The 14,473-nt window shown below is 35.7% G+C and overlaps 1 protein-coding gene across 4 annotated transcripts in view; it reads left to right on the top strand.

Annotated features, from left to right (window-relative positions):
* Positions 1 to 14,473, top strand: part of LOC145688318 (tetratricopeptide repeat protein 39B-like) — a 93,799-nt gene that overhangs the window by 52,571 nt on the left and 26,755 nt on the right. For all 4 annotated transcript variants that reach the window (XM_081762359.1, XM_081762358.1, XM_081762360.1 and 1 more), the window contains 2 exons: positions 1,876 to 2,039; positions 9,028 to 9,189. In XM_081762359.1, coding sequence (XP_081618485.1) covers positions 1,876 to 2,039; positions 9,028 to 9,189 — 326 coding nt within the window. The remainder of the gene's footprint in view (positions 1 to 1,875; positions 2,040 to 9,027; positions 9,190 to 14,473) is intronic.

The raw sequence follows: 14,473 nt of genomic DNA on the forward strand, positions 1-14,473 counted from the left end.
TCATTTGTCCTGAAAAAATGAATGAGGGATGGTTTATTCTTTCCGAGTTTTTCTCGGACGATTTTCTCAATAAAGACTCATGCCATTTTATTCATATTTCATAAATAAATATTTCATTAATAACTCTATAATATTGTGTAAACTATTCCTTACGAAAAAATCACAAGGGGTAGGTTATTCTTGGGATGAGCTACAATTTTGTAAACTACCACTCATATGATTGTGTTATTTATAAACAAATTTTTCTTTAATGACACTATCATATGGCACAAGTTATTTCTTAAGGAAAACCTACAAGGGGTAGTTTACTTTTGGGGATGAGTTTTCTTTTGGTGAAGTTTTCTGTAAACAGCTTAGAATTTTGTTCGTATTTTACCAAATAATAATAATAATAATAATAATAATAATAATAATAATAATAATAATAATAATAATAAGTTTCATTAATAACTACGGTACATGATGATTTAGTTTCAGAAATTGAAGCGAGAAAGTTTAGTGGGTCGTACCTTTTTTTTTTAACTTGAAATACGAGGAAGACACTTTCTAAAACGTATGGTGATTTTTTTTAGAAGTTCTAAAATTTACCAGCATATTGTCTATTTCTTTAAGTACGCTGTCTATTGTTATTTCTGATCTGTAGTTATAATTTTCCCAAGCTATAGTAGTGTCACCTAACGCGAATTGAATGACATTACCGCTTTTATAGGTTCATTGGACCCCTGTTTATCCATGACAGGTGTGATGAACGTTCATGTTGAGTAATGCCACCGAATATTGATACCCGCTGGAGAGTTTACATAACAGATCGAACGGAGAATTGCTGAGCACGTGCGTTATAATGGTCAGTAAAGGCGGGGAAGGGGGACAGTATCTGTAGGGCAGAAACAAGTTAATCGTCGTCCTACTACGAACCGTTCATCAGGTACTATGGAAAAAGTGCAGGCTCTTGTAACAGGGACGTACCCAGGCGCACAAAGAAGTATTGTAAACCGTGTTAAAACATCCGGAAAGAATTCACACCATAATTCATCATGATTTGAAGTTGAAAAAATATCGAGAGGGCCATGTTCTGAAACTCTTGGCAAAATATATTGCACAACAATGAAACAACTATCAACAGCACTACAAGTTCTACCGGGGAACTGGTGGAAATACATTTTCACATTGAATGCGGCGTATGTGTACGTACCACAGAAAAACTGTAACAGCACGCTTGCAATTCTGTACAGAGAACGTGGTGCTTTAAGTCTTCCAAGGGTGGTACCTTGAATATAGCGCGAGTTTGGGCTAGAATTTTATGATCATTGCATGTTACTGTTACGATGTGAAGTTAGATATACTGTGCCGCTAAAAATTGCCATGGTAATTTCCAAATATTGTCTGGCAAACGTCCTAACACCACTTTATCGCCGTAACACTCATCATCAACATTAAAAAAAAAAAAAAAAAAAAAAAAAATGCATGAAGACAAGTCATCTACCTCTCATTTAACGATTCTCTTCAACAAATGGCAGGAGAAAGTGACATCTGTGTCATTTCCTGCCCCCAAATTTCAGTGAATTCCCCAAATGCCTCACCGATGGACTATTGCATCTTCGACCCCGTCGGCTTGTGGAAATTCTGTGAAAAGTAGTTGCGACTGGACATGCCTACCAGCTTACTTCAAGGGAAAATTCGATTCCATGCGATAGGCAGAATGTAGGGCCACTAAATTGAATATTTTCGGTGGTAGTGTCATGGAATTTCCTGATGTATGCACATTTCAGAATCGGCACTATAGATCGAAAATAACCTTTGTATTGAGTAGCTACGCATATAAGGTTTACTGAAAAATATTTAATAACAAAATTTTTACAAAATATTTCTTTTCAGTTGTATCCCAATGGAGCGTGGTTCCTTTTGTTCAAAGGTCGTCTTGAATTTATGAAGGGCAACATTGATGATTGTATTGAGTGGTATACAAAATCAGTAAAGTCACAGGATTTATGGCCTCAATTTCACCATTTATGCTACTGGGAACTAATGTGGGCAAATTGGTATGTATGTGATAAATAGTTATAGATATACTTAGCAAATAACTATTAAAAAAAGGTTATATATTTCTTTGCTAAAATACAATTTGTTGATATAAATCTGTTTTTTTTTTTCCTTCGTTACGCAATTGATGATTGATTAGTGAAAGTAGAAACGGACTCCTGAGAAAATTCTTCTTCAAAGACAGATTAATACAAATATGTCTACAATGTAGTCAAATGTTTTTTGAATGATTCATCTATGTGTATGAACTAAATTTTTGTTGGAGTCGCTGTGACTCAACGAGTGGGTGCTGGTAGTGCGTGGGATCCGTGGTTTAATCCCACCTCCCGCCAAATGTGCTTTGTGGTGGACAAACAGCGTGTGCATTGGTTTTCTCGGGGTTCCTAATTTTCTGCCACTTTCGTCATTCCACCATTATCATCCATCTCATCATCACCGTCTTCCTTAGTTTCGTTGCAAATTTGTGGGACATTAAACAAACAAACAAGCAAAAATCATTGTTCGAGCACAAATCTTGAAGACAACAAATTAAAACAGCAGGGGTGTAGCCAGCAGGTTTGTGTAGGGGGGGGGGCGTCGTTTTTGAGGGGGGGCAGCTACAATGTACAAAGCCAAACAAAAAGTGTTGCTGCTAGTGTTTTTGAGGCCTGAAAGAAAGGAAAATTTTGGTTTTCTTCTGGAAAACTAAAAAACACTATTTTAGCTTATTATTATTATTATTATTATTATTATTATTATTATTATTATTATTATTATTATTATTATTATTATTATTATTATCCATAAATTATTTTCAAGATAGTTTTTATTATGCTTAATCAAGAACTACTGCCCGGGACCAAACGCTATACTTTTGTGCATAACTATAAAGATAACCAAGAAAGTTCTGTCCCTTTTCGTGGAAGTCTGAAAATGAAATGAAATGAAATTTTTGAGTTTTGCGTCCCACGATTATGCCAGTTAGGCTAAAGAAGACGGTGATGATGAGAGATGAAAGAAATGGTGGAATAAAGAAAGTGGGAGGAAACGGGAGAACCCCGAGAAAACCCACGCACACGGTGTTTGTCCACCACAAAGTTCACTTGGCGGGAACAGGGTTTGAACCCAGGACCCCAAGCACCAGAGGTGAACGCTCTACCACGGAGCTACCGAGGCTCACGTGGAAGTCTGGGTTCAATTGGACCTCACACCGTGAGTTGAATGCGAGTGGAGATAAGGCGGACGTCAGTTGTTAGTGTTGTGGCAACATACTACCTGGTTGTGGCAATTCAGACACACCGTGAACTTGCGTCAAGACAGAGGGAACATGGGACATCCACAGAGCGTCATAAGAGCATGTATGCTGAACGAGTTCAAATGGAGGTCAAACGCCGCTGTAGCGGGACAGAAGATATTCCAAGCCTTTGGTGAGGGTGTCGTGACGACGCGGACATTGCAGCGATGGTTTAACAAGTTTAAGGACGATGACGAAACACCCGAAAAATCACGTGCTGGAAGACCAACACATGTACAAAGAGGAACTGGGACTACAATTCAATGTGTGGAGAAACCATTCGGTAGCACATCCATCAACTTGTGAAGCACTACAAGTTGGGTCAATGGGTCTCACATATTTTGACTCCGGGCCAGAAGGAAACGCGGCAGTCGCCTGTGTTTATTTACTGTTTCGGAGCCATTTCTGAACAGGGCGTTGACATGTGATAAAAAGTGTGTCCTATACGAAGCTCCACGGCGCCGTCATCATTGGTTAGCATCCCATGAACCGATTTCAAAACAGCCGAAACCAACACTACCAGAATAAGGTCCTTCTGTGTGTTTGGTGCATCGTGCATCGGGAACTGCTACCAGCTGGTCAGAGTATCAATGCAACTGTGTAGTGTCAGCAGATGAGCTGTGCTCAACAAAAATCAAAACTCTGGAGCCATCGCTTCTGAATTGCAAATGGGTCCTCGGTTACGGGACAACGCAAAGTCCCACGTGGTTAAGATGACTCAGGACACCATTTTCCGCCTTGGATGGGAAACAATATTGCAACCACTATATTCCCCGGGTATTGCACCGTCCGATTATCACCTGTTCAATTCTTTGAACAATCACCTTAGAGGACGCCAGTTCAAATCCCTAGTAAAAGTCCAAAATGCACCTGATACTTTCTTCGTTTCACGGCCCACCAAGTTCTACCGCGATGGATTCCATGGCCTTCCAGAACGTTTTCAGAAGGTCGTCGATGCTGATGGGGACTATTTTTGATCTTCCAGGTTAGGTGACATATCAATGTTCGAAGGTGGTGGGTGAAAAACACTTTTCTTGATTACCTTTAAATTTAAGACCTTGTATACAGAACCTATCTACACAAGATTGATTTTCTTTGAAATTTCACTTACGAGGTAATTTCTTTACAGTTTCCTGACAAAAATATTTATTATTCGTGACAAAAAAAAAAAAAAAAAAAACAATTATTTTATTACACTAAGTAGAAATAAAAGAGAGAGCGAATGAAATACGAATTGAATAAAAGCATTGTTTCTCACCAAATTTTCCATCCTCTATGTCTTTTAAAACACTTGTTAAAGCATACAAATCTCAGTAAATTGTGTAATCTGCTGTCACAAAAAAGTATCCTATTTTTTGATCGGTATAAGGAAGAGATACTATACTATTTTTCGATCGGTATGGAAAAAAACATTTCTCCTTACTATTTTACCATAAATTTTTAATTGCCAATAAAATTTGTTACTTTTAAATGAATGAAGAGAGATAATTTTACTATGATGTTTTAAAAGCTGGTCATTTGGGGGGGCCAGGAAACCATTTGGGGGGGCCCGGCCCCGATGCCCTCCCCCCCCTTGGCTACACCCCTGTAAAACAGATTTATAGAATACAGTTTTGACACCAATCGTAACTATCATCACGACACCTGCGAGAGCTTAGAAATGATTTCCTTTACTTAAATAGGATGTTATTTTCAGTTTTGATATTGGGCTGTTTCTTAGATAAGGCAGTAGGATGCCATGAACACCATTTATTTTTAAGGAAAAAGTGATATCATTGGCTAAAAAAATTGAACACAGAGAGATATGAGTATTACAGAAAAGCTGGCCTCACATTGCATTCATTCAAAATTGTGTTTTGAATACTGAACAGAAAGTTGTACAATCCACGGCAGAAAACCTGCAACATGAGGATGTAAGTTCATTGTGAAACTACGCCTAACAGCACAGGGAATGAACATAACGTCTAAGTGAAACGAATCACGCCAGGATAAATCTCGGCCTCCTCCCGTGCACACTTATTTTGGAGCAAAAGACTTCGTCATTTCACAATAAACTTATATGCTCATGTTGCAGGTTTTTTGCCGCGGATTGTACAAAAGAATAAAGTAAGTTGAAGATCAGAATGGGTCTAGAACGTCTAAAGGCTTAAGAGATGCTATTGGCTTATTAAGAGTAGAAAGCGCAAGAAAATATATATATATATATATATATATATATATATATATATATATATATATATATATATATATATATATATATATATATATATATATATATATATATATATATATAATATGGCCCTGCATTCCAACGTGGATGCCCACCTTGAGGTTTCTCAGTCCCTTTGTTCTTTATTTTTTTCTCTTTTCTCTAATTATTTTCGTGTCTATCAGATGAAGCGTTTCAGCAAACGAAGTCATGGTGAACCTGTTTTAATTTTGTGAATGTGTTTTTACTTTTTTCTAGCAAGTTAATTTATTATATATAATGCCTAAGGATCAAACTTGGGATTGTAGGTAATAGCGAGGGGAAAAAGAACTGTGAAGAATCTATGTACAGGGTGGGCACAAAGACTCTTTCCTCAAAATAGGTATTTCCTCACATATTGGGCCGCGGTGGCTCAGTGGTAGAGCGTTCACCTCTGGTGCTTGGGGTCCCGGGTTCGATCCCAGCCCCCGCCAAGTGAACTTTGTGGTGGACAAACACCGTGTGCGTGGGTTTTCTCGGGGTTCTCCCGTTTCCTCCCACTTTCTTCATTCCACCATTTCATTTATCACTCATCATCACCGTCTCCTTTAGCCTAACCGGCATAACCGTGGGACGTAAAACTCAAAGATTTCATTTCATTTCATTTTTTCCTCACATATTGGGGAAAGCGACTTTTTGCCCGCCCTGTATATAAAAGTGGATGTATGTATGTTCCAACATAACTCTAGGTCTCCTGGAGTAATTTCAACCAAACTTGGCACATGTATTACTTACAGCCTGGAAAAGAATACTGTGGGGGTAAGACTCCTAGCACATCTAGATGGAGTGGGGGTAACTTAAAACAAAATATCGAAAATGACCAATATTAATGTCGAATTGATAGTTTTTAAAGTCGCTGAGGTAGATGAGGGATGCTGCTTAAGTCCAAATTCAGCCCCTATCGTCACTCCGGAGAAAGAGTGGCATGTAAATAATCGAAAACGATCCATATTATTGTCGTATCAATAGTTTTCGGGTTCGCTAAGTTAATTAGGACAATCCCGATGCCGTATATATATATATATATATATATATATATATATATATATATATATATATATATATAATATATTCGGCATTTTATCCTCTATTTTCATTTCATTTAATTTCATTTTATCCTCTATTTTCAATCCCTGTTGTAAGTATGCAACCACATACAACATACCAAATATCCTTCGCCATCTTGAATCTATTCAAAATATCGATGGTCTGTCAACGACTTTTTGTTACTTGCTAGGACGTTGTTCCATCTGTCATGACTCGGACCCATCTCTTCTTTCGGAATATCCTGGACCCCTCACTTCTTGCACTGCCACTGAAAGATTTAGAATCATGGATTTTTGGATAGGGCAGATTACAAGTCTAAAACAACAACATGCCGTCTCTGCTCAATGGCTAATAGTTTCGGAGATATTCGCCCCCCAAAGTTTTCCACGGTTTTGGACACCCTAGCTCTAAAACTATGCACTTCTGACCACAGGTTCATATGAACTTTTTTCCTTATTTGATGTGAGGAATCATCTATTTCAATTTGTCGGTCCAGTCCATTACTTCCTATGTATATACAGTGGCAGGGGACAGTACCTATACACACACACACACACACATATATATCTATCTATCTATATATATATATATATATATATATATATATATATATATATATATATACTCCTCCACTTGAAACAATCTATTTTCGAACTGGGTAATACTATCACGTGAGGACATTCCAAGATGGTATCCATCTGTATGCTTCACAGCTACTTTTGTTGTTTTTTCCTACTTTTCTCTTTTCTGTCTCATAAAGCGTTTGTTTCATTATTTTTTGATAAATAATTTATTCTAATCTTAACTGTCATGCGTGGATGAACTCCGACTTTAAGAGCAAAAAGGAGGGCTGATGCGCGAGGGAGGGATCTAGATTAGTTCTTTAGAGGTTAACACACTTGTACGCTAACCCGTAACATGGGTTTCGATCTCTTACACACTCGCATTTTTACAGTTTGTATTTTATTGCATGTTTATATTTACAATAAATTGGTTATTTGCTACACGTATGTAGATTTCTAGTTTATATTTTGTTAAATACGTTACAAATGGTATAATGTTTAATGTTTACCACGCGAAACTTTAGTTTGTTTGTTTAAGTTGAGCGTCCATTTTCAGCACCAAGGACATATGAGACATAGACCTACAACTTAGTGGAATCCGAACTACTATAATGCTTTTATATTGTCATGCTCTCCCAGCGGGAATCGAACCCGGGACCACTTGCACCAAAGGTGCACGCTCTACTTACTTGACCAGCGCTTAAGGCTCATACGAAACTGATTTTACTCTAAGATAGTTGTTTAGTAGTCAGATCGGAACCTTTTCAAAACCAAATCGCAATTTGTTGAATTCGTAAAAAAAAAAAAAAAAAAAAGTGATATTTTTCAATTTCTTTCTTTGTTGTGATGAGAGATGTTTATGATTTTTACGTTTGTTTTCCGTTGTCATGTAAATTAGATTTGAATTTAAATTCTAAAATCTATTTTGTAGATATGATCTGTCACAGTAATATAATATTTTCCCCCCTTTCTTCTCGTTCTATTAGAGCATCTTTCTGATTTGTGATCAGACAAAATTGTAGTTCAGGGAACAACTGAACTAAAAGCTACAGAGTGATTATAAATGATTCATAGTGCTTTAAAATGAAATATGTTGAAAACTATTAATACAGTACGTTTATGCTAATAGTGAAATGAAAGAACCCATTTGAAAGTTTAATTTTTCATATTTGTGTTCTTGACTCGTGGCGACAGATGACAGCACAAGCCTAGTTTCCAAAATGGCATATATGCAGCAGAAAACATTCTGTGTTTCGGAATATGAGAAGTGTTTTTCCGATGTTATCGTACAGCGTGCATTCCGTAGACAGTTTGCAACTGCATCGGCTGCCTTAAGAGCACTGGCTGCCTTTGTACAGGTAAAAGTGAATATGTTTGCTATAGCGTCTAAATCAGAGGTGTGCCGTCCGTTTTTCTTTACGGAGAACACTGTAGGGGGTATGCCATTTCTCGATATGCCACAGTTGTGGTTGTTTTCCACAAGTGAAAGAGAATTAAAGTAACTTCATATTCCAACTTGATGGGGAACCATTCCAGTAGCACATTAAAATGCGTCGCTACCTGCACGAAGAACTCTCACGCCGTTGGATTGGGCGATGTGCTGAAGATGACTTAGCGCCTTTTTCATGACCTCCTAGATCTCCCGATCTGGTTGTTTGTGATTTTATCTTTTGGAGACATGAAAGACACAGTGTATGTGCTTCCACTACTAACAACTTTGGGTGAGTTCCTGTCATGTACCATTCATTCGTTATTATGTGTGTTTTTACAGGTCTTTCAAATCCAAGGAATCTTTTATAATCGCCCTGTATTTCTTTAAGAAATAAAAAAAAGGAAACCTATGTTTATTTTTTCAGCGCAAAACAATCATGGCGAGAAGCCAGTGTCTATGCGGGTCACCTGGTGACTGGAAGCAAATGGTCTAGGACGATTTATAGTTACCAGAAAGCTGTGATGTTATTTATGCTTGGAAATGAGCTAACTTCTAAGGAGAGAGAAGAAATTGAAGAGCTAATGAGGTATTTCTATTTACAGTAGATAATTTTATTTTTTAAATATTATTATTATTTTATTACTATTATTATTATTATTTCAAGATTCATCCGCGATAAAGAAATTTGGTAATACGCTTGACATACTATAAAAAACTATCAATAATGTTAGAGCTGTTGATTAACACACAACTTTCTAACAGTAGAATCTTCATGAATTGCAAATCATTTTCGAACTGGGTGAGCAAGTGAATTCTTCACGAATGCTGTAACTTTGGAACAAATGTCTGTGTTGTGAAGTTCAGGTTCTGTAGTTCCATTGTATTTAGCAAATAAATTATAATAGACTAAATTCTTGTCTTTTACATGAGAAGTCCATCTTGATCTGTTTTTTCTGTATTAGTTTCCCTGTGCGGAGGAATATGCATGTAGCATTCTCTAATATTTTACAAATATATAATTTTCAGAATAAAGATTCAAAAATAGAGCAATGGGAACCGAATCATAGCTTAAGTGTTTTCTGTTTAAAAAAACACCAGACCTTCGTCTTTTCTTTTGTGAGTGGGTGGTCGTAACCTTATGGAAGGAAAGCTCGGCTGCCATCTGTGCTCCATTGGAAGTAAAATTCTTGTTCCGGACCTCGGTGGTTGCAGTAGACAAGGGTCTTGCAGTTGATAACAGTATTGTGGCCGACAATTACTCGTGTCTTTCTAATGACATGGCCAGTGTATTTGTTGATAATAAATAGCTCTGATCCTTTTAAATCTAGAATATGCGAAATATAATCTCTTATAACGTAATTACATTGTTGCTAATAATAGTTTCAAAGTAATCTCATCTTCCATTTCCTACAGAAACTAATGAGTCTTTGCTTACTCCAACTCACTACTTCACCTGAAAGTGAAAAGAATTCCCCTACCTACTCTAAATATGTTTTCTAACATCCCCGCTCCGCACACACAATCATCCACACTCTCAGAACTGGTCCCTTGAAAGCTCCACGCCACTGAAGAAATGCCAGTCACCCATGTATAAAACCTGTAAGATATTCGAAGCCACTTCGAGCTTCCAAAACTTCACCACAAAGATAACACACACTTTCGTCCATTCTGGTAGTTGCAATTATTTCAGTCTAATTTACTAATACAGGGTGATTTAAAGAAACTGAAAATTTTGAAAGTTGTGTTGGCAACAGTGGGCGCTTGGTAACCCTGAATAACGTACGCCAGCCTGTCAACGACACCCTGCCATTTAGTTATCATGAATGCTTGGAGTAGTGCGCATTCTGCTTTCGCGATCAAGGCGTTTTACAAGAACAATGACAGTGTAGGCACGTAGAGAATTCCGCCGTCATTCTAATGTAGGACACCACGATCGTAAAGCATCAGCACACGCAATTAAAACATGGATACGTAATTTCGATGAAACTGGTTCTACAATGAAAAGGAAACCTTCAGGCCTTGTGCGAACCGTTCGTACACCAGACAATATCCAAACTGTTCGAGATGCTGTCATAAGAAGTCCACGTCGGTCGATCCATCGTCACTCAGCATCTTTACAGTTGCATAGTTCTAAGTGTTCGATGATTAGTACAGGACTTGCAATTCCATCCATACAAGTTGCAGATCATCCAGGAACTGAAACCCAACGATCATGTTATGCGACGACAATTTTGTGAATTAATGTTTCAAAAAGGTAAAGGAGCTCACCTGCAAGATGTCATCTTAAAATAATAAATTTCACTGTATGTATTTTAAAATGGCATTATTTTTACTATTAAATGATATAAATAATTGACATTTATCTCATTTATTTTAAAAAAGAATGTTTTCATGAAATTATTTTTTTTAATCACCCTCTACATTATTAAATGGGCCCACTATCCATTATTCTGTGTTGGCGAAACTCGTTAACCCCTCTTTCGATACATTTTAACGTCCGCTGGTATTCCTGTAGCCCTCAAATTGCCTATATACTTGTCCCAGAGCACACAACGCCGGAAGCCACTGTGCAGACTAGTGTTGCCAAGCCAGGGGATTTTCTTCTAATTGTAGTGAATTTTAGACTTATCAACAGAAACATTTTTTATTGTCTATATTTGGATTTAGCAGATATTTTAAATATTCGCAGCAAGAACAATAAATTTCCTTATGTAAAAAGTGTATTAATTTAACAGATTCTTTAGTATTTAGCAAGAAATTTTATTCCTTATGCTTTGTGTACTTCATGATTTATTTATTTTATCGTCGTTTCTGATTTCCGATATGTTATCAGCTTATCTATTGATTAATAAAAATGCTTAATTAAATAACTTGAGTTAGGTATGATATCAGTTTATATTATTTGCCATTAATCAGTATCCCACGCTGTTGCTATTAGTGCATGAGAGGTAGGTTTTATTTTTTATTTATTTTTTATTTTCTTGTTTTTTTATTTTATTTTATTTTATTTTGTAGAAGTAAAGTAAAAGAACCTTATTTACCTCATTATGCTTAGTTGCAATTTTATTTACACCATATACAAAATGATGATAATGCGATTATTTGCACAATATTTAAGTTATTAGTCACTAAAACGGTTTTCGCTAGGAAACCAAACTACGATAGCGTAGGATTTTTTTTTTTTTTTTTTTTTTTTTAAGCTGTTTTTACTAGTGGAAGTAAATGAACTTACAGGAGAATGTGGAAACCTCTCACCCAATGTTTGACGTTTTTTGCATGGCTAAGTAATCTCTTTTGACGTTTCGGCTGCCTCCGTGATTATTATTATTATTATTATTATTATTATTATTATTATTATTATTATTATTATTATTATTATTATTATTATTATTATTATTATTATTCTACCAGCCTGGGTCCCATTATATTACGAAATTTTATCAGTTTTTAGCTTCACATTAAGAACTTTATGATTTTTTTACAATTAAAAAAGTTTAATTAACTTTTATTTCCATTGTCCCTTAGGACACTTTGTTATAACCAAAGAAAAACATATTAATGGTTCCTTTTTTTTAAAGGCTTTTTTTATAATTTACTTAGACACTATCACTTTTTTTTACAACTTATCACATCCATTTATTCCTTTTTTTATTATAAAATTTGTTTTCAACACACACCCACTGAAAGTGTATACAATTTGAAAAGCTTTTTTTTTTATAATTTACTTAGGCACTATCATTTTTTTTTACAACTTCAGGGTGTCTACTAATACTGGAAATACTTCAAATATACTGGAATTTAATTTTGATACTGAAAATACTGGAATTTTGATCCAATACTGGAAAAATTATGAAATATACAAATATTTTCATTCTTTATTATCTACCAGGGGCGTCATTTGGGGAGAGCAGGAGGGGCAATTGCCCTTCCCCTAAGTTCCAGAAACGCATGCTTTTTAGTAACTTGTATATTAATACACTAATAAATAACATGAAACTCTTTTGTAAATGGCCATTGTGCCCCTCTTAGCAAAATCTTAAATTACGCTACTGTAATCTACCCTGGATTTTTGAATTCCAAAAGTCCAGGGTAATAACAATCTTGCATTATAGCTAGAATAGAATAATATACAATTAATTATTTATACAAGTTGTAATATAAATTAATAATACATTTATATAATACAAATAATGCTCTTGGCTCACTGTATCAGACCTCCGAGCACGGTGTCTATGGGACATGAAAGTCATGAGTTAGGGTTGTCGGTCAACAGATCATGAAAGTAGTGAAACTGAATTTCAAGTCATGAAAAAAGTGATTTTATAGAACAATATTTATGTGATACTGTATAGTTACTGAATAACAACTTGTGATTTTCCCCAATGATCTGGTGTTAAGACCTTTCTCTCTCTTTTGGGGTTGCAGATAGTCACTAACTTCCCTGTTTCTACCAATACTGTTTTCAGTTTCCGTGTTCTTTTTCTTTTTTTCTTCAATACTTCAGGTATAATAACAATGGATGCATTATATTATATACAATGCTTCAAGTGCAGTATACAGGGCTGCAAATAGTCAGTGAAGTCAGTAAAAGTATGCCCAATAATAGGGAACTGAGGGCTAGTTTTAATGCTTGGTATGGATGTAGCACATTGCTTGTGTAAGGAATTCAGCGCTTTCGTAAGCAGGTATATACACCTAACAGTAACACTTTTCTTTAATTTATTTTATTTTAAATTATTTTTTGTTGCAGGTCACATTAACTATTGAGTTTTGAAGAAATATTTTGTGAAGTCTACGAAGTGTTTGTTGAAAGGTTTTGTGTCGTACACAATGCAGTACAAATTTTTGTGTACGTACTTTGTTTTTATGTTGTATATTAAGGAAAAGGCAAGGGAATTGGCCTAAGCAGCTGTGATTTTCTCTGGGCTTTGATGATTGCACAGCATTACCTATTTATCGCATTTCTTTGTCATTTAAAGATCGAATTTCAATTTTCACAGCTGCTCAGTAGGGAGAAGGTGGCCAATTTTAAAAGCAATTAATTATTTGATTTGTTATTGTAGCCTAGTCTACTTCATATTTTAAATGAGAATTGATATCAGTAATGTCAGGTATTTAGTCAGTAAATTTTACCCTACAGCTAGTTTGCAGCCCTGAGTATATTATGTATGTAATATACTGCATCCATTGTTATTTATTTACTTACATTATTGTTTCACTTATCTGTTCAGAGACAATGAGTAAAATAAGAGGAAAGACTTCTTTCAAAGTGAGAGAACAATAAATTCAAATTGGAATTAGCTTCAGAGGTTAGGAAACGATAAGTATAATGGGTATTGCTCTTTGTGGATGACAAGTTTTTATATTAGCAACATGGGATGTTTTCAGTTCGATGTCATGCCAAAAGCAAAAAGTATATTGAAAGAGTAAATTCTTAAAGTTAGAGCAAAAAACTGTTTCACATGGTACCTGCTAAGGAAGCAACTATAGACCCTGTTCCTGTAAATGCTGCTGCATCAACTACAACTCTGTTCCGGTGAAAACTGAACTTCATGAAGTGCGAACTTCAGTTGTTAATAACGAACATACTTGTGTTATTGATAACAGGATCACAACATTCAATACTTGTGTTATGCCTAAAAATACTCTTAACAATTTTATCATCAAGGATGAAGTTATTACTGCAGAAATATTGCGGGAAATTAATCAAGTTATGACCCTTCTTCTGCTAGAAGTTTGGCATTTGTAGTGATCTTTTTAAAGTGGTGTTTCTCGGCTAAATTGCGAAGCAGTTTAAGATGCACAAGGATACCTATTTACACATGGACTGTACCCATACTTTCAAAAAGAATTGACAAACGTGGTTAAAG

Source organism: Thermobia domestica, chromosome 6, assembly GCF_964235325.1.
Source record: "Thermobia domestica chromosome 6, izTheDome1.hap1.1, whole genome shotgun sequence".
Taxonomy (NCBI): Eukaryota; Metazoa; Arthropoda; class Insecta; order Zygentoma; family Lepismatidae; genus Thermobia; species Thermobia domestica.